The following is a 19,481-nucleotide window of genomic DNA, read 5'->3' as shown; positions in this document are numbered from 1 at the left end:
GCCGTGCCGGGCTGTTCCCACAGCTGAGTCTGCCCTGGTGTGGGGGGCCAGGGAGGGGGGACCCCCGAGCCTGGAAAACACATCTGGCTGGGCGAGAGCTTTCTGGAGGGTTTTTATCATAAGAGCACTAATGGAAGTCAGCACCAGCCTAATGAGCTGTGCTCCTCCATGAATCTGATTCATTGAGGCAGGAATTACCATAATTGATTATCCTGCTGTGCGGCTAAGAGCCGTGTTTGCTAACAGAAGTGCCTGGGAGCCGGCTCCATTCCTGAGCCACCACCGTGCGCGGCCGCTCCCCCGGTCCGGGTCCGGCCGGGGGTCTGGAGCCTCGCCCGGCCCCGGGGTCCGTACACCCACGCTTGTGCACCCAGGGCTGCCTTGTCCTAGGGTGCTGCCACCTGGGGGGGATCAGAGGAGTTTAAGTGTAAAGCTGCTGCTGCCCGGCGGGGACGGGCTGCGGGGCTCGACACCGCCAGGTCCCCAGAGAAGTGGGGAACAAACAGAAACAGCCCTCGCTTACTCTTTTTTAAAAACTCTCGTGATGTATAAGCTGTTCTCATTATTTTTGAGGGTCTGACATGATTTATGAACATTTGCATTGGCAACATTGCAAAAGCCAATTAGCTGAAGTGCCGCTTTCAGGAAGTTTTCTTTGAAATTTGGCGATACTCTCCAAGAAGTGCCTGGAGCCGGGACGGCAGCGGCAGAGCCGTGCGCTGCAGGGCTCGCTCCTCGTGGGAGCGTGGCACCGTACCGGGGAGCGAGGGGCAGGGATGGGCACTGGGGGGCGGGGGCAGAAATGCCAGGAGCACCCTTGGGTGCAGGCAGAGGGCTTGGGGCACGCCGAACGGGCTGTGCGTCCGGCGCTTCGGTGACGGCTCTGTCCTACCCAACCCCGCTGAGCTGTGGGCTGCGCTTGCGGCGTCCCGGGGAAGCCGAGGAAGGGGCCCGTGCCCAGCAGCAGCTGGGTCAGGTTCAAGGTGCACTGGCAGCGCTGGGGGCAGGGGTCCCGCTCCCGCACCGGGGCTCAGCTGCCCCGGGCTGAGCCCCCCAGCCTGGCTGCCGGCTCCTCCTCTACGCGCCCGGGGGGACAACGCTCACGGTCACACTCGTATTCAAACGTTTTGCCAGTCAATGAGCAAATGGCATTGACTGTAAGCAGGTTAGCGATGATGATCATTGATTTTAATTCTTTCTTCTCTTTCTTGTCTTTTCTTAGAGAGCCCAGCGCGAGCACCACAGGAGGAGCTGGGCTGAATAAAAGGTACGGAGGCGTTTGCTTCTGAGGGGCCGGAGAGGCGGGGGGCTGTGCTGGGGCTCGGGCAGCGGCTCCTGGGCCCCCTCGGCTGCGGGGTCCCCCCGGGGTCCATGCTAAAAGCTGCATGTTAAAACCTGCATGTCTAGGAGCAGGCGATGGGTGCCGGTGCCTGAGCTGTGCGGGGCTGGGTGGGACGGGGCAGCACCCTCTGCCCGCGGCTCTGGGGGCCGGGAGGAAGGCCGCCTGCTCCTCTCCATCAGCGGCCCCCAGCACCCACCGGGCGCTGAGCCCCCGCGCAGGCATGACGTGAGTGGAGTGAGTCCCGGGTGAGGAGGGCCGCGGGCTGCGGTGTCTGTGAGCTGTCCGTGTGTGCTGACGTTGCTGTCTGTCTGTCTGTGCTCTGTGCGGCTCTCGGGAGCAGTCCTGCCGAGGGGACCCTGCCCTCCCCGGGCTGGCACCAGGGAACTGCCCACCACGGGGGATGTTTGCCCCAGGGTCCTGCAGCCTGTGCTGCGAGGTGTCACACCAGCTCAGTGTCCTCCGGGCTGAGAACCAGCTCGGGCACATGAAAGGGGGGGCCGGGCCGGGTGCCCCCCTGCCAGCCCGGTGCCCACCGAGCAGATGGGGGTGGCTCGTTCCCATCATAACTTTGTGTTGCGGAGCTTCACAGCAGTAGCCTCCGGTCCCATCACCGCGGGGGGACACCAGATCCCCCCGAAGGTCCATCCTGCTCCCCCCTGGTCTAAGCTGGTAAAGCAGAGGAGCGAAAATAAGACAAGGGGCTGGGGATGAGCGTCCTTCCCTTTGCCTGTGCAGCAGTGGGGGCCGGGGGGGGTGGCCGAGGCACTAGGAGCTGTCACCATGAAAAAGTGATGGACAGAAGAGGCGTTTGGGGAGGGAGTGCTCTCATCTCTTGCCATCAGCAGGACAAGGATGAAGGCGACCTATGAGGAGGGGGTCGTGGTCCTGAGGTGCCATGAGAAACGTGGAAAAGGAGCTGCTAGAAGGAGTGGGAGGGCTGGGGTGGGAGCTGGGCTCGCCGGCAGCACGAGCCAGGATTCATGGGCCGAAGGCTGGGCTGTGGGTGGGAGCCTGGGGGGGCAGCGGGCCGGTCGGCAGCAGCGGCGTGGGGTGCAGGGAGCTGGGGGTGCTGCGGCACGGTGGAAGCGAGAGCCCGAGCTTCGGCTGGCTCCGTGCTGGGCTGTTTGGCGAAGCCCGGCAGCGCGGGCAGGGCGCTGGTGACCCCGGGGCTGGGCAGCAGGACGGGCAGGGAGCTCCCGGAGGGCCCAGGGCTCACCCCCGCTTCTGGCATTCGTGTCTGTCCTGGTGCCTTCGGGACTTGCTCCCCACCTCTGGCATTCGCGGCTGTACTTGCTCCCCGTGCCGGAGCGAGGGCTTCGCTCCCTCCCGGTGTCCGGCTGCGTGGGGGGGACGGGCGGCTCTCGGGTCGGTCCCTGGGGCTGTGGGTGCCCGGAGGGTGCCAGGCCCTGCCCGCACGGTTGTGTCTGGAGAGGAGCCGTGCCCCACAACGGAGCTGGGGCAGCAGCGGGGCCGGTGTCCTTTGGGCAGGAGAGCTGGGACGTGGCTGCGGGGTGACAGGCGCCGTTTGCAAAGGCACCTCGGGGCGAGGGGGGGTGTGGGGGTGTGGGGCTGGGGCTGCTGGAGCGGCAGAAGGTGAAACAGTGCTGGGAATGGAGCTGAGCTGGGGGAGTGCTCCCACTGCCGACCCTGCCCTGGCGCCAGGATGGTGCTGCCCCCCCTGCCCAGTGACACCCCCCCCCCCAGGTTGCAGCTTGCGTGGTGATGGAGGGGTTTTATTCTGCTGCACTGGGCCCCGCTGCCCCGGGCCTCCCTGCAGCTGGCACACACTGAGAGCACGTCCCAGGCAGCAGCGTGGGGGTCTGGTGGGCTGTGTTTGCACAGCATGGAGAAAGAGGAGAGGGTTTTGATCACCAAGATATAAGAGGGAGTAGGAAGCCCCCCGCCCCAGCTGCCTGCAGTGGTGGCTCCTCTGCTTTATCACCCTCTCCTAGTGCTGAATTATTGAGAGTGTTGCTTTCTTTTATTGCTGTGCTGGAGGAGAAATGCCTCAGCCCAGCACTGCTTTGAATATGATTATGGGGCTGGAGATGTCAGAGCCAGCTGGGCCCCAGAGACCGATCTGCCACCCCTCTCGCTCCCGTGCCTTCCCTTATTCTTATTTATTCCCTTGCTGCCGTGCCTGGTTCAGCGCACACGGTCCCCTCGCTCCCCTCTGCCGCGCGGTGCCCCGGGAGGACGGGAGATTTAGTGCCCGGCGAGCAGTGCTGCCGTGCCCGCCACGACTGCCGGGGGCCCACTCCCCGCGGGGAAGGTCCGTGTCGCCCCGGGAGCCCTGAGCAGGGCTTGTCCCCGTGTGGGGTGTCCCCGGGGGGCCGGGTCTCCGTCCCGGGGGTCTGCCGGGGCGCAAAGCTGGGGCTCTGGGGACGGCCACTGCCCCGGTGTTGGTGGGGACTTCGGGGTGCCCTTGTTGCGCAGGTCATGGTGGCCACGTCCCGGGCTGCAGGACAGCCGGCTTGTGCGGGGACCGTCCCCATTGCTCCCGCCTACGGGGACTGGGAGCTGCTGGCTCTGCCCCCCCCCTCGGGCCACGGCGGCCGCATCCTGCAAAGCGGGTGATGCTGGGCCCCCCGAGACAGCCCATCCCTGCAGGGCCTACCAGAGCCCGGCCAAGCATCCCTGCCTGCCAAGGTGGGGAGCAGGCACCCCTAAAAACCTCTGCCCGCCGGGGGGGAGCCGGCAGCCGGCTGGCACCTCGCAGGTTAACCACGAGAGCGGCCGATTCCCTTATTGACAGGGTAGCTTGAAAAATGCTGAGGCAGGACATCGGCTCCTCGGAGTGTCAGCGCCGGAGCCCACGCTGCGCCGGCGAGCGCCCACACTGCCGCTGCCGGCCGCCCTCAGCACCCAGCCCAGCCCCGGACCCCCGCCCGGGCGCTCCCCGGCTCCCCCTCGCACGCTCGCCCTTCCCTTTGCTCTTAAAGACGCCAGAGAGGATTTCATTTTTATCCCTTCCCTCTCGTTTTTCCTTTTTTTTTTTTTTTTTTTTTTTTTTTGTCCCCCTGGGGTGAATAATCCCCTGCCCCATCACCCACCCGGGGCTGCCCCCGTGTCCACCCTCCAGCCCCACTCTCCAGCCCGCCCAGCAGCAGCATGTCAGACGCCGGCAGCCGGCTCTGAAGCGTGCGGTGGCCTGGGGCGAGTGACCACGCCGCGCCGGGGAGGGGAGGCAAGCGTGCCGGGCACCCGGCTGCACCAGCCCTCGGCGCTGGAGCCGGACGGCGAGCGCCCGGGGGGAGAGACCCCGCCGAGGAGGAGCGGCACCCAGCACGGCCGGCGCGGGGGAGCAGCCCACCACCCTCCCACCGATCCTGCGGAGCTCCTCAGCACCCCGCTGCCACCATGATGATGTATTTTTGGGTAGGTACCACCACCCAGGGCGGGCATTTCCCCTCCCTCTCTGCCGGGGTTTTGCTCGGGGTCGGCGTCTTTCCTTGCATCCCAGCTGAGCCGCTGGCCGGCCGCGGGCAGGGGACGTGCCGCGGTGCTGGAGGCAGGCCTGGCATCAGGGAGGAGTGGGGCAGCAGCCCAGAACCCCCACACACAACCCCGGCCCTTCCCGGCTGTGCCGGGGTGGTGAGTGGTGGGTGCCGGAGCCTGCCCGGGGGGGGGCTGTGCGAGGAGGGGGCCGCGGTGGCAGCGGGATGTCCGGGTGATGGGTCTGTGCGGAGCCTCCCTCGCCGTCTGTCCCCCGGGGGTGCCCGCCCAGGCTCTGGGGGCTGCGTGTGGGGCGGCCCCCACACTTGTAACCCAGCACTGAGGCTGGTGGCCAGGGGGACGCTGAGGCCCCCCCGCAGCACCGCAGTCCCTGTTCTGGCGGGTTGGAGCCCTGCACGGTTCTGCCCAGTCGTGCCCCGCTGAGCCTGGCTCTGGGGGGGCACGGCTGGGGGGGGGGGGGGATGCTCTGCGGGGGCTCAGGCTCTCCCTGAGCTGTCAGAGCTGTCGAGCCAACCAGAGCAAGGGGGGATCGGCTGAGACCCCCCCGGTCATCCGAAGGGCTTTGAGCAGGGGCGGGGGGGGCGGGATGTAATGGGGCCTCTTCAGGCCCTTTGCTCGGGGTCGGGATGCTGAATGCGGGTGGGCGCTGCTCTCCTGACGCGGCTGGGACAGCGAGCAGAGGGGAAGGGGACAGGGGCCAGCAGTGCCCCCCCTCCAGGGCTGCACATCCTCCCCAAAGGTGCAGAAGCTGGGCTAAGCGTCCGGCTCTGCGCCATCCCTGTGGCACCCCGGCCACGAGCTGGGGCTTAAGCCAGTGGCACCGGCTCCTTCTGCCCCCTCCGTCCTGGTCCTGCTCCTCCGGAGCTGGCCGGGGCCTGGGGGGCTGCAGCAGCCCTTGGGGGGTGACACGCTCCCCTGGGTTCCGGAGCAAGGAGCAGAGCAGACAGAGCCGGGCGAAGGGGGATGTAGGGAAAGGAGCTGACGGGCAGGAGGAGGATAATGCGAATTCATTGTTTCTCAGGGAAGCAGCTTTCAGGCGTAAGGTGCTTTGTCATGAGAGTCCTGGGTGCAGCCACCGATCCCCGCCAGCCGGGAGCCCGTCGGAACTCGCAGCGCCTTCTCCTGCTGTGACGTTAATTCTGCCCAGGGACTTAATGAGCCGCCACGGCCGTGGGAGCAGCAAACTGCTCCGGAGCATCCGCTTGCGGCTCCGTAGGCGCCGCGTGGCTTCGCGGAGCCGCAGCCGGGGCAGGGCGCGGGGCAGCAGCCCCGGGGTGCCGGCCCCCGCCGGAGCTCCAGCGCGGCTCCCCGCAGCACGTTTGCGGCACAGGGCAGGGCAGCGGCACTCGGGGGTCTCCCTTCCCCAGCCCGCGCCACGCACGGGCCCCGCGACGGCCAGGTCTCGGCATCGCGCGGGGCGCGGCGGCATCCCCAGCCCTGCTGGGAGAGAGGCCGTGCCAGGGCTTTGCTCCCGGCTGAGCGTCATTTCTTGGCATCGCGGGCGTCTCTCCGTCGCGAGCGTGGGAGGCAGCGGAGGGGTTTGGTTTCCCTGCGTGGCGGGAGCGTGGCCACCGTCGGGAGCACTGCGGGGAGCGCTGCGGTGGCAGGCGGCAGCGGGGGGGGCTCGGCAACCGACACCGCAGCCGGCTGAGATGCCAAAGCAAAATGTCTTCAAATTAGCAGTAATTGCAGGCGAAATAAAGAGCATGTGGGGCGAGTGGAGGGAGGGTTCTATAAATATTATGATTTTTAAAGTTTGCCCTGGAGTCCTAGAGCCTGTTTAAACGCTAATACCCTGTCTGTGCATTTAAAAAGCCTTATAATGAGGATTGAGTGTCTGCTTCCAGAGCACCTCCTGCCTGGTGCTCCCCCTCTGCCCAGGGCCCCGGTCTGCCGCTCCCGATGGTCTCCCAGCCCGGGCCGCCCCGTGCCCAGCACCAGCAGAGCCACGCGTGCCCCCATTCTCGCCCCTGCTCGGGGATGCGCTGGCCCCCCCGGCCGGCCCCAGCCATCCCACCCTGCCCCTTGCACTGGCACCCCACAGGCTGATGCTGAAGCCCCCCCGCACTGCAGCCTGCAAGGCCAGTGTGCAGCATTGCACCAGCTCGGGGGGGGGGGGGGGCATTTTCTTGGGAACCCCTCGATGGGCAGCGGGTCTGATCCCGGGGAAGGGGGGGGCCGTGGGAATGCAGCATTTCGGGTCCCCGGGTCTGCCGGTGCTCGTTCCTCGCGCCACCCCCCGTCCCGCGTTGCCCCTGTCGTGGCCGTGGCTCTGGCCCCGGCAGTGCCGCCGCGGTGCACCCTGCCGAGCGTGGCACAGCCCTCGGACCTGCCGCGGCCCGTGGGCTCGAGGTGTTCGGCAGCAGCTGTTCTGCCACGGTTCTGCTGCCTGCGTGTTAATTCTCATTAAATCTAGGGAGCCTAATTGCCATTTCATGTAAATATTTTGTCAAGTGAGAGGGCTTTAGGAAGGGCCACGCTGACTGAAGGCGAGAAGCCAGGCTCTCTTGCCGCTGCGGTGACAAGCTCCTGCTTGTCCTGCCCAGCCGCAGGCGTCAACCGTGTCCCCGCGGGAGCTGCCGCGTGTCCCGCAGTGAGCCCAGAGCTCGGACGTGCCCGGCTGCCCCTGCACCGTTTCTCGTGCCGGCTGACGGGGGGACACCGGCTTCCCTGCCCGCGTGTCTCGCAGGACGGCTGCAACCGGGGCTCCGTTTTGCAGAGAGCACTGAGGGTCCCGAGGCGCTCCCCGTGTGGGCTGAGGGGCGGGGGGGTGGCCCAAGAGGCGGTGGGATGTTCCGGGGTGCTGGCCCAGCCACCCTCCTGCTCTGCCCGGCGCCTGAAGGGTCCCCAGGTCCCGTCCCCTCCCGCAGTGGGCGAGGAAAGTTTCAGGGAGGGGGTTTTTCCCTAGATCCCGTTAAACTTTGTGTTTCTCTGCATTTCTGCTCCCCTCCCGGCTGCCACAGCTGCTGTCTCAGGTACTTGCTGTGTGTTGCTCGCGGTCCCCTCCCTGCCTGGTGATGTCATACCTGGGTGCTGACATCACCACCCCTACCTGTGACCCCATGGCCGCTGCGGCAGCTGGCGACCGGGGTAGGATCTGGGTCAGCAGCAGCGAGAAGCAGCTGGGAAGGTGCAGAGCGGAGATTCCCCGTACAAACTGCAGCTTCTTTGGGAGTTCAGAGCGAGTGGGGGCTCCAGTGACCCCCTGAGAGCTGCGGGAGGAGGAGGATGAAGGAGCAGGGGAAGATGGAGAGGAAGTTGAATGCCTGCGGTTAGTTTAAACCACATCTGTCTTTTAGTGATGGAGCGAGAAACCAGAAATCTATAGGTGGCTGTGCGGCTGTCTGCGGGGCTGGGGGAGCGCGCGGGGGTTCGGGCAGCACGTGGCACTGGGACGGTGGGAGCTGAGCTGGCCGGGAGTTGTGGCACGGCTGGGGCTGGCGGCGCTGGATCAGGAGGAAGCACTTTGGTTCGTGCTGGTGCCGGTGCGAGTCCCGCAGCTGGGGGACCCCTGACTGGGAACGGTCAGGGCCCCCGTGGCCCCCGGCTCCTCGGCGCCTGTCAGAGAGACGTCTCTGTCCCAGTCCAGTCCCGGTAAATCCTGATGCTGCCCATGCACAGAGGGGCTGGGAGAGCATGGGGAGAGCTCAAGCGGAGGGAGCAGCGGCACAGCGATGGCGTGGCAGGGGCAGAGGCCACCGGCAAACGGAGCTCTCGCCCGTCACCTCTGTCAGTCCCTTCTCCCCGTCCCAGCGTTGGGACAATCCCTGTGGCCGAGCCAACCGGGCTGCAGGACCTTCCCCTCGCTTCACGGCACCTCAGATCCATCAGCGCCTTCATCTAATTGCTTTATGTCTATGATTAACTACTAATGAGGTTTTAATTAATGAATGCCGTGGCTTGGGGGCATCCTGGAGCGGGTGGGAGGGGAGGGCTAGACGGGTGCCGCGGTCCCCGGGTGCTGCGGGGCCACTGGCGCTGCGCTCGCAGGGTGACCCCGCGGAGGCCGGGAGCACCCGACCTGCCCGGTCCCCACCGCGGCGGCACCGCGGCCCCTTTCAGCGGGAGCACGCAGGGGGGTGCCCCGGGGGTCCCGCTAAGCACCGGACACTTGCAGCCCCTGGGGCATCCAGCCCACCCGTGGTTGTGCATTGCGTCCCCTCCGCAGGTCCGTGAGCCGCCGCCTCATCCCCCTCCGCCGGGAGAGGGTGTGGGATGGCGTCCCGGTGAGGTCTGCAGCGCCGGCGGCTGTGATTTCCCATTGCATCCCGGAGGGGGGGTCCGGACGTGGCGTTGGGGGCCGCCCTTTGGCGGGCAGCAGGTCTGACGTGTGCTCAAGGGCTTGGTGCAGCGTGCGCGGGGGCCCATCGGCACAGGGGTGGGTGGGAGGTGCCGCAGCCGTGCCGCGGCGCCGGCCTGCGCAGCACCACGGGTGCCCCGGGGCAGAGCCCTGGCCAGGGCTCCAGCACAGCTCGGGGCCCTCGTTTCTGCCAGATGAAGTTTCCGAAGGGCGGAGGCGAGCGTGCCGCGGAGCGGAGCTGAGCACCGGGAGCGGGGAGCCGGCCGTGCTCCCGAGCACATGCAGCCGGTGCGGCCCGGCAGCCTGGGAGCAGCCCCGAGCATCGCGCTTTCCCCGGTGGGTTCCCTCAGTGATTCGGGGGGCGAGCGCCCGTCAGTCCCCCCGGCGCAGGCTCTGCCCCTCAGCTCCGGCACCTCGCTGGGCTCCGGACCAGTGACCGAAGCTGGTCCTGTCCTGGTGCCACGTTGTTCTCCCTCTTCCAGAAAACAAAACCAAGGAGCCCTCAAGGGTTCATTTAAAATAAATAAAAAATGAAAATAGTGCTGATTTGAAGGAAAGCCAGCCCCATCCTGTGCATGGGAGCGCATCGCCAACCCATCCCCGAAGGGCAGAGAGAAAGATGCGCTTAGAACTGCAGCCCTGTGCAACTTCTGCCTTTGATCATATATCTTACATGTGCCCTTTGCTTTCCCTCGTCTGATATTTATTAGGTTTAATTTTACTGGGACGCGGCTGTAAGTGAGACAGATGGAACGGGGTCTGTGCGCCTGGTGAACACATCTTAATTAAACAGATAAATAAACTTTCATTCCAGGAGACTTCGGTTTCGGAGGGGTTCCTCCAGGGCTGCGGCTCTGTGGGGCTGGGCAGCCCTGGCCGCGGCTCCTCGGGCCCGGGCGCCGTGGGGCTGCCGTGGCACGGCGGCTGGGAGCAGCGGGGCGAGGGAAATCGGCTGGTGGTGGCCGGGGACGTGTTCCCCACGCCAGAGCTGGCCGGTGGGTTGGTACAGCCCTGCCGTGCTGGTGCCCCCCCGGGGGGTCCCCGCTGCTGGGGGGCATCTCTGCGCCCAGGCAGATGTTGGTGACGGCTGGAGGAGCGCCCGTGCCCGGTTTCCCCGCTGCCCAGGTGTTTATCCTGGGGAAACACGGCTAGTTCTTGCTGCTGGCAGTGGTGCAGGGGGTCTGCACCGTTAGGGCCGGGGTCTCTGTCCAGCCCATCACACCGTGCGTTCCTGCAGCGTCTCCCCTGGCCCTGCGGCTGCCAGCCCGGACCTCCCCGCGGCGTGGGCTGCCGGCAGCGCCAGGGCTCGTGGTGCTGCCACCGGCCAGGAGCACCTTTGAGTCACCCTGCCCGGAGCCAGGCTCCGGCGCGGGGGAGGACGGGCAGATTACCTCATCCTGGAGCCGGCTCCCGGCTCACATGGTTCTCTTGGTTGGGCACCACAAGCCCAGAGCATCGGGCCATGCCCATCCCTTTCCCCCTCTGCCCGAGAGCAGCGCAGGGACCACAGCGGAGCCAGGCCAGCCCAGGGCCTTTGGAGCTGCCCGTCGCCCTGTGCCAGGGTGCACAGGGGTGCCCGGTGGGGCCCCTCTCCCCTCCGCTGCCCGAGGGGCTGTGGGAGGACGTGCATGTCCCCCAGCCCTGGCAGAGCTGCCCTGCGTCCTGCCCCGGGCACTGGAGCGTGCGGGAGAGTGCGGCACCGGAGCCCCCGGAGCCCCTGGGGAGGGGGGCAGTGGGGGCGAGCCAGGAGCGCGGGGTCTGAGCACCGAGGTGCGTGGGACGGGCCGCTGCACCGGGGTCTGGCATGACCCCTCAGGAGCTGGAGGGCGAGTGGTCGTGGTGGGACACGGGAGCTCGCTGCCAGCCTCCTTTCAGCTCTCGGTGCCACGGGGGCGATGAGAAACCCTCCCCCTCCCGGCCCAGCATCCCCTCCCCCATTTGGCACCTTGCAGTCCCTTTGGAGCCACAGGACCCCGTAGGGGGGCTGGCACCCCCTCATCCCCGGCCGCTGCTTCCCCGGGATGGCTTTTCCCAGAGCTGTTTGTTCCCACCAGGTTTGCCCGGTGGCTCCGGGCCGGCCGTGCCGCACGCCGCTGCTGTTGAGTATCTGCAGCAGAAACGGGAACCGCTGTGAGTGTACCAGGACACTGCAGCATGTCGCTATGTCTGGGGATACTGTGGAAAATCCCAGCCTCCGAATAGGGCTGGTCGTGTGCGGGAGGCTCCGGTGGAGTCGGAGCATCAGCAGCTGCTGGCACAGACCTGCCTTTGTGCATCATATTTGGCCGAGATGGGAACTGAACTGAGCCCAGGTTTTGTTTCCTACATGCCCAAGCACAACGCCGGCCCGGCTGCTCCTGGAGTCGGGTGCGACACGGAGCGGGGTGCTGGGGCGGGGACCCCCCGTGCCAGCGCGGGGTTCTGCGGCACCCGAGGGTGCCGGGGCTCCTGCGTGGCTGCGATGGGAGGAGGCGCGAAGTGGGAGTGGGGACCTGAACGAGCACACGTGTGTGCCCACGCCGGCTGTCCCTCACGGGCACCGGCACGCAGGCTATTGCCATGGCAGCTGTGACAGAGGTGCGCGTGGTGTTGATGCATCAGGGCCCCTGGCAGCTCTGGCAGGCCAGGCTGAAATGCCAAAAAGCCTCTTGAGCTCTGCCAGGGCCGGCCCCCCGCCTGCCGCAGGCGAGAGGTGCTCGGGGCAGGGGGTCCCCATCGCTCCGGGGAGGCTGGAGCCTGCGGGCAGAGCCCCTCCGTGCCACCCTGGGGGGTGCCAATGGGGGCTGGCAGGCCCTGCCCTGGGCTCGCACTCCTTCACACGTGGCGGGGCCGGCGGGCTACTGGCCGTGTCTGCAGTGGCACGAGCCCGCGGCGGTGCAGCGCGTGGCTGCCGGGGCCGTGCGCGCTGCGGGGCCGCAGGCGTGAGCAGGTATGTGCCTCTCCGGGGAGGCGGAGCTGGGTCTGCTGCATGGCTCCCTGCCCGTCCCTGTCTGCGTGTGTGTCTCCCGAGGAGAGCGTGGTGCGTGTGCACGTGTCCGGCTGTGTGTGCGTGGGGGAGTCCCGCGGCTGCCCGCCCCGGCGCTGCCATCGCGGGGGGCTGCTCGGCGCGGCTTCCCGGGCCGCCCGCCTCGCATCACCGAAACTCCCGGTAAGACCCCTCGTCCCTGGGGAGCCAGCGCCGGGAAGGGAGACGGTTCTGCCCGCTCGGCCCCATCCTGCCCGCCCGCTCCCCCGGCGCGGCGGCGTGTGGCCGGGGGCTGCCCGGGCGGCGGGGAAGCCATCTGCGAGCGGCGGCGGAGGGGTTAAGTGCGGGATCAGCTGTTCTCATGTCATTACGGATTCTCTTCATTTTATACAGAGCTCTGTTTGATGTCTGAATGCACAGGGGACTCCCCCTCCTCCTCCAACTCCCACCCCTTTTATTTCACTCCCTCGCCCTCTCTCCCTTCCTCCTCCCCTTCCTTTCTCTCTCCGCTCCCGCTCTGGCTCACACACACCCTTTGCAGACCGTGCGCTCAGTGCCAGTGTCTGATGGCACCGAAGTGACCAGGCGAGCGCTGCTCGGGGGCACGCGGCGCAGATGAATCCCTCCTAACTCGCGCCGAGGGGTCGGGAGGGACGGCGAGGAGGGGAGAGCCCGAGGGGCGAGCCGGGAAGACGAGGATAGCGGTTGTGCGGAAGAGGACGGACCCGCGAGCAGCTTCACGGCTACCTGTCGACACATGCTGTGCTCCATGGCTAACTCGGGCTGCCTCCTTGTCTCCAACTCAGGCATGCTTCCTCACTCTCTCCCCTGTCCTCCAGCCTTCCTCTACCTCCAACAGGTAAGTCACCCTCTCCGGGGGATTTTTTTGCTTTCCGGTTCACACGTGTTTCTGGCTGGTTCCCTCTCGGCAGAGGGTCAGAGCTTAACTGCTTCCTCCCCAGCCGCGGGGCCTCGCCGGCACCAGCCCCGCGGCTCCGGCCAGTTGTGTTGCAGTGGTGGCCAGTGGTCCTCGGCCGCGGTTCCTTGGGGCTTTCTCCGGTTTCTCTGCCGAGGCGGTTGGGAGCGCGACCGGGGCTGGAGAGCGGCTGAGGCGCGGGCAGTGCGGCAGGCAGAGCCTTCCCCGCCTCGGCAGAGGCGAGCGGCGATGATGGATGCTCGGAGAAAGGAATGAGGCTCCTGCATGGCCTGAGCAGCCTCTGGGGAGGAGGGAAGGTGATGAGCTCGTGCGAGCACACGCGTGTGCATGTATGGCTCTGTGTGTGTGTGTGTGTGTGTGCCGTCACGTCGTGCGTGTCTGCAGCCGGGCTGCGGGGTCGAGCGTGCGTGGGTTTGTCTCGCTGTCGGCAGGGAGGTGCTGCAGAGGGACCGGGGAGGGGGGGAGCGGGTCTGGGTGAGCCCCGGGACTGGGCAGCCCGGCCAGAGGGTGCCCGGCCCGTCGGTTTGGTCCTTAACTTCTGGCCGGGGTGTGCTGTCCCGCGGGGCTGCCCGTGGGCCCCGCGCTGGACCCGGCACGCCGCGTTTCCGGGCTCATCATCCCGGGGGGAGCGCAGCTCGGGGAGAGGCAGCGTTTTCTTCAAAAGCCTCTTTGCTGCGTCGGAAATCCCGTCTTCCAGCCGGGCGAACTGCTCCATTTGTGCTTTCAGGAGTTTAAAAATTCATAGCATCCTCACCGCACTCGGCGTGGCCTGCGCGGCTCGCCCGGCAGCCGAGGACAGGCGGCGCGGGCGCAAACTCTCCCGCCCCGGCGGGGAAGGGCTGGGGAGCGTTTTGGTCCGGCGGGGTGCCCGCAGCCTGCGGCCGGAGCGCGGCTGCGCTGGCGGTGGGGACGGCGAGGCCCAGGGTCACCCCGACCGGAGACGGGGCTGGCAACGCTGGGGCTGCTGCTGGTTACACAAGTGCGGCGGCGGGGTGTGCCCGGGGCCGGGGCTTACGCGGGGGCTGCTGCAGAGGCCGGCTGAGACAGGGGCGTGATTTATTGCGCCCTCCTGCAGACAGAGGCTGGGGAGAGCTGCGGCCGGGCTGGATTTCGGTTTCGGCTTCCCCAGGCTGCACCGAGGTCCCCGCAGCCGCTGCTCAGGCACATCCCACACCGAGCAGCACCCGTCCCCGGGGGAGGTTTCTGTGCCTCTGGAGGGAGCCCATGGATGCTTTGAACCGATGTGGGGCCCGGAGCCCGTGTGGGGAGATCTCCGGCCGGGATCCCCTCGTGTGCGGGGCTCGCCTGGGGCTGGGGCTGCAGGCAGCGGGGGCTGGCAGCGTTGCGGGTGGGCAGGGGCTGCGCACCGGGGGAGTTTGGGGTCGCCGGGAAGGAGAAGCTTTTCCCCGGTGCGCGGCCCTCGGCGCCCAGCAGCTCCGGGTTCCCCCATCGCCCTGTTTGTTTTAATTTCACCACCGCGTTTAGCGTTTCTTCCTCCCCACTCTCCCAGAAGCCTCCTGCTCCTTGGCAGCGGGGCTGGACTCGCGAGCCAGGGAGGAGGGTTTTATGAGGAGATTTGGAGTTGGATTTTCACCCAGCTAATGAGCATGATGGAGGCCAGAATCTCCGTCCTCTCCCCAGGGCTTGTCCCTTGCTGAGGTTCTGCACCCAGCGCTTGGGACGGGGCGCTCCTGGTGCGTGTCGCAACGAGGCGCGAGGCCGAGGGACGTCGCTGGTGGCCGTCGTGCGGGGAGGGGGCACAGGGCACGCGCTGCCTCGGCCTGCCCGGCTGAGCAATGGGCCTGCCCGGTGCCCGCTGTTTTATCCTGGAATTCACTCTGGATTTAGGATGCGCACACCTTCGGGGAGCTCGCTTCTGCCCCGCTGGCTCGACTCACCTCTGCGGGGCCAGAGATGCCTGGAGGGGTTTAAGCCGCTCTCCCCAAAGGTGTTGTGACATGGGGTCTGAGGGGGGCCCGGGTTAGACCCCCTGGTTTGTGATTCCCTGTCCAGAGTGTGTGTGTACGTAGGGAGGCAGATCTCCCTGCAGCAGACCCGGGGTGGGCGCATACCCGCGGATGGTGCCTGAGCCCCACGGCTCCAAGAGCTGGGGGGTCACAGGGTCTGGGCGCAGGAAGGGGCCTTATCCCCTTGGGGCACGTGCTCTCCCCGCAGGGAGCTTGCTGGCGTTTGCTGTGTTTGCTCCCGAGCAGGCTGCTCATGTTTCGTAGCTCCCCAGCCCCGGCGGTTTTGGCAGTGCCGGTATCTGAAGGAACGACCAGGCGATGAAGTTGTCTGCAAAACTTCCATTAGCCCAGCACCAGGGAAAACCCAGCCACTGCCGGGCTCCGGCAGCACAAGTGGCTCATCCAAGTGGCCACAGGCACCCGGCAGCTCGCCCAGCCCAGCTCCCTCTGCGTGGCCGCCCCAGCCCCGGCTGTGGGAGCTGTGGTTCGCGGCGCTCTGCGTGGTGCTGCGTGCCGGAATGTCCCCGGCCCTGCTACGCTCCAGCACCGGGGCCGTGGCAGGAACGGGGGGTGTCCGCGGTGGAGCAACCCGCACTGGCGGTGCGGGGCAAGCCAGAACGCCGCGTCCTGCGGTGGGGCTTGCTGGTAACGGTGAGCTCTTGCTCAGCAGGGAGCTGGGTGCAGGGAGCTGGGTGCTCAGGAAGCATCTCCGCTGTAATTACAAGCGAGCAGCAAATTGCTCCAGGACTGACCCCAGACAGACCCCAGTGCTGGCCGTGGTGTGCGTGCGGGGCTGGGCGCGAGCGTGGGGCGCGGGGCAGACGTGTGGAGCTGCCCCCGAGGTGCCGCTCGCCGGGGGCATCCCCGGTGCCCGCGCTCGCACCGCGCTGCCCGGCCCCCGGCGCAGGAGGCTCGGCTGAGCAGCGCCTGGCCCGCCGGGAAACTGCCTCTGCAAAAGGCTGCTTGGAAAATTCCTTTCCAAAAGGGCTGCTGCCAAGTTTAGCATATTATATTTTTAGGGAGCAAGTCTATTCCGAGCGATATCGTAGCGTGGTGCAGCAGCGGGCTCGTTTCAAACCCGGTTTCTCCCCCTGCCTGCGCGGACGCGGGACCCAGCGCAGCGGCTCCCGGCTCCGGCCGAGCGCCCGCACTGCAGCGGCCGCCTCGCTCGCACAGGGGAGGCCAGGCTTTAAAGCTGCAAAAAACATGTTTTCCTTTTTTTTTTTTTTTTTTTTTTTCCATTATATTGAAAACACTGATATTAATTTTGACTTTGCAAAGCTGGTTTTCCCACAATAGCTGTAATTTAGGCCTACACTGCCTGCTGATGCTCTTTTTATAGGTATATTCCTATTTTAGTACTATAGTGATGGGTGAATGAGTAGATTAAATTAAATTTAGTATCTATCATTCTTTTAAAGCATTACAGGCAGTCGGTGGAGGGGTATGGTTTAACAAAGAAGAAAGGCTAATTAGGAGAGCAGGCGCAGGCTGCCCACGCTGGCTCCCGCCGCCCCCCACCCCTGGCTGCCCCCGTCCGCCCTTGCTCAGGGCCCAGTGTCCAAGTCAGAAAGGCCATTTCACACCCGATTTTCCTGCGCTGCCCCAGGGCTGGGCCGGCTCCCGGGTTTGCAGCCAGGGCCAGGAGGGGTGCTGGGCGCTGGGGCTGAGCACCCCGGGCTCCTCCAGGGATCTGCAGAGTCACGGCGGGGTCCGGGCTCCCCAGCGGCTCTCCCGGCCACGGACGGGGCTCCCACGCGTGGGTGCGTGGCGTCCGTCGCGCCGGAGGGACGTTGGCAGCGGGGCTGTGCCGGCGGCAGCTCCGCGGGCGGGGGGAGCAATGCTGCCCCGTTCCCAGGGCTTGCTGGCGAGCAGCGGGGACAGCGCAGCCCCTCCGGGCAGGGCGTTAGTCCCTGAGGGGCAGCTGGTGTTGGCAAGCAGGCGTGGGGCCGGGGCGAGTGCCGGCAGTGTGGAATGCTGAGAAGGGTGCCTTGGTGCAGGAGGGAACCAAAGGTCCGAGGAAGGAGCAGGGGTCTTCCCAGTGCTGGGACCCCCCAGGCCAGGGCAGCGGGGTGTGGGAGGCTCCCAGGCTGTGGGAACCCCGCTGAGGAGGGGCAGGAGGTGGCCTGAGCGGGGAGCGCTGCTGGTAAACCACAGCCCCCGGCGAGGGCGGAGGTGGGCACGAGCCCCCCCGGCACAGGGCACACACAGGCACCCGTGTGCCAGGCCGGGTTTGAGGCAGTGCCTGCGCATCCCGGCTCGTGCCGAGGCTGTGGCTATCGCCCGGTGAGCCCCGCTGCGCCGGCACGAGCCCGGCAGCGTGTGCCGGGGGGCTCTGCGCTCCTGGCCGTGCCGTGACTACCGCCTCGGTGAGACTCTGCTGCCGGCGAGCAGGCTCGGGGTACCACCAGCCTTCGGCCAGCCAGGCGGGAGCAGCCCCCCGCCCCGAGCTCGGTGGGCTGCAGGTTGGGGGAGGCGCAGGGCTGGGCACAGGGTCCGGCCGGGGAGGGACGAAAGGCCACGTCCCAGCGGGTGACAGGGTCTGTGGTGGCTGCCGCAGGACGGGCACCCCCCCGGGGCTGCGGGCATTGCAGGGGCGGTTCCCAAATCCCCTCCAAGCCCCGGTGACCCCCCGCCGGGTTCTCGCTTTGCTCCCCTGGTACCTTCCCGAGCATCCAGCCGGCTCCGGCAGTGGCCAGCCCCGGTGCCCCCCTGGGGCAGGGCCCCCTCCCCAGCAGCCATCGCGTCCCGGCTGCAACCAGGGTTTGCAGAGCATCAGCAGGATTCGCTCCAGCCCCTGGGCGAGCAGCACCGCTGAGATGGGATCCCTGGCAGCAGCAGCCTATTAAGCAGAGTGAGGCGAGCGCTGGAAGGAGACGCGGCGGGGGGAGGCAGTTTGTGGGGACGGTGCGGGAGCGGCGCTCGGGCAGCCCCCCCCTCCGTGCTGGTGCTGCCAGGGTTTCGGTGTGCGGCACCGGCCGGCGCTGCCGGGGAAGGCAGGGTGCTTTGGGGAGCTGCCGGGTCCCGCTCCCACTCTCGGGGATCTCAGCCATTCCCCCTCCATCACAGAGCCAGGGGGGTGCTGCGCCCCAGTCCCGGGGGGGCTCCCACCAGCATGAAACGGGTGCTGGGGCTGGAGCGTGTCTGCAGAGCCAGGGTGGCTGGGTGCCCACCGGGTCCCTGTGGCCAGCACCCAGGCGCGGGGGCTGCTGTGTGCTGGCGGTGGGGCTCGCTGGGGGTATGGGGGTGGTGGCCCCGGCGGTGGCACGTGGCAGGTCTGGCTGCTCCCGCTCCCCCCTTGCCGGAGCGCCGGGCTTACAGCACTTTGTCATGATTTTCCCCCGTCTCCGAGCCACGATCTCTCACCGCTGGCGTTACCCGGGCAGAAAATGACACATAAGCTGCCATGATTGCCGCGGCTCCCGGAGCCCCGCGGCAGCGCGGGGGGGCTGGCGGGGCGGGGGGCACACTGCCTGGCCCCCTGCTCCTCACCCCGCTGCCACCGCGTCCCCCTCCAGCCGAGCTGTGGCAGAGCCAGGGAGGGGACCGGCGCTGCCGAGGCGGCAAAGCCACGCGGCCAAGCGTCGCGATGAGCTGCCCGTGCACCGTGCCCGGCACCGTGCCGGGGATCACGACGCTCCCCTGTGTCCTCCGGCAGCTCTCTGCAGGGATGGGGACCCCCCAGCACCGTGTGCCCACCATACCAGCATCCCTCCAGTGGCTTTCGGGCCCGGGTGAGGCCGGTGTTTACCAGCAGATTCCTGTCCCTGTCCTTCCACCCGGCCTGGCCGGGGACACACTGTGCTGCTGGGGCTGGAGCTCGAGCCTCGGGGTCTGTGCTCGAGCCAGGCTGTGCTGGCTGCGTCCCCGCTCCGGCTGCCTGGCAGGATGTGCAGGGACCGGGTGTGCGGGCAGGGGAGCAGGGGACGCCCATATGGGTCCTGCTTCGGTCTTGGGGGGGCGGGGGGCCCGCGGCGAGCTGAGCTCTGGCTCTGGGATGGGTCCCCCCGGGGAGCAGCAGCGGGGCCGTCCTTGAGCGTGCCGAAGGAGCCCTGGCACCGGCTGCAGGGGAGAGCAGCCCCCAGCCTGGGGGGATCCCGCGTCCCCCCCCCCAACCCCGGCTGCGCCCACTCGGCACCTCCCCGCCACCGCGCCAGCCGCAGCCTTCAAACGGCTCTTGTATAAAATCAAAAATGGGGAGAGGAGAGCGGGAGCATGCGACAGTGGCAGCTTATTTGTGATCTGCATTGTGTGGGGAGCTCTTAATTAGAGCTAATTAGACTAATTAACTTGCAAATGAGAAACTCGTCTTTTTCTCCTTTTCTTTTACAAGAAAAAATAAAAAAGACGAACAACGAGATAAATATTGAGGCTAATTACTTTGTACCTGCTGCAGAGCCCCTCCAGCTCACGGGATGCCCCTCTCCCGACCAGCATGCCTGCCTGACGTGCCGTGCCGTGCCGTGCCGTGCCGTGCCGTGCCCGTCCCTGTCCTGGTGCCCTTGCACTGGCTG

At 67.2% G+C, this 19,481-nt stretch overlaps 1 protein-coding gene across 11 annotated transcripts in view; it reads left to right on the top strand.

The window, feature by feature from the left end:
- The window catches only part of RBFOX3 (RNA binding fox-1 homolog 3), a 178,855-nt gene that overhangs the window by 143,878 nt on the left and 15,496 nt on the right, over positions 1–19,481 (top strand). For 5 of the 11 annotated variants that reach the window (XM_042802438.1, XM_042802435.1, XM_042802439.1 and 2 more), the window contains 2 exons: positions 1,223–1,267; positions 12,605–12,922. In XM_042802438.1, coding sequence (XP_042658372.1) covers positions 12,821–12,922 — 102 coding nt within the window. In that variant the 5' untranslated portion in view covers positions 1,223–1,267; positions 12,605–12,820. Of the gene's footprint in view, positions 1–1,222; positions 1,268–4,424; positions 4,721–10,868; positions 12,247–12,604; positions 12,923–19,481 lie in introns of those variants that run through there. The other 6 variants (XM_042802443.1, XM_042802440.1, XM_042802441.1 and 3 more) reach the window with 6 other exon arrangements.

Source organism: Tyto alba, unplaced genomic scaffold, assembly GCF_018691265.1.
Source record: "Tyto alba isolate M040663 unplaced genomic scaffold, T.alba_DEE_v4.0 Super-Scaffold_39, whole genome shotgun sequence".
NCBI classification, from domain to species: Eukaryota; Metazoa; Chordata; class Aves; order Strigiformes; family Tytonidae; genus Tyto; species Tyto alba.
This window is presented reverse-complemented; position numbering and strand designations above follow the sequence as displayed.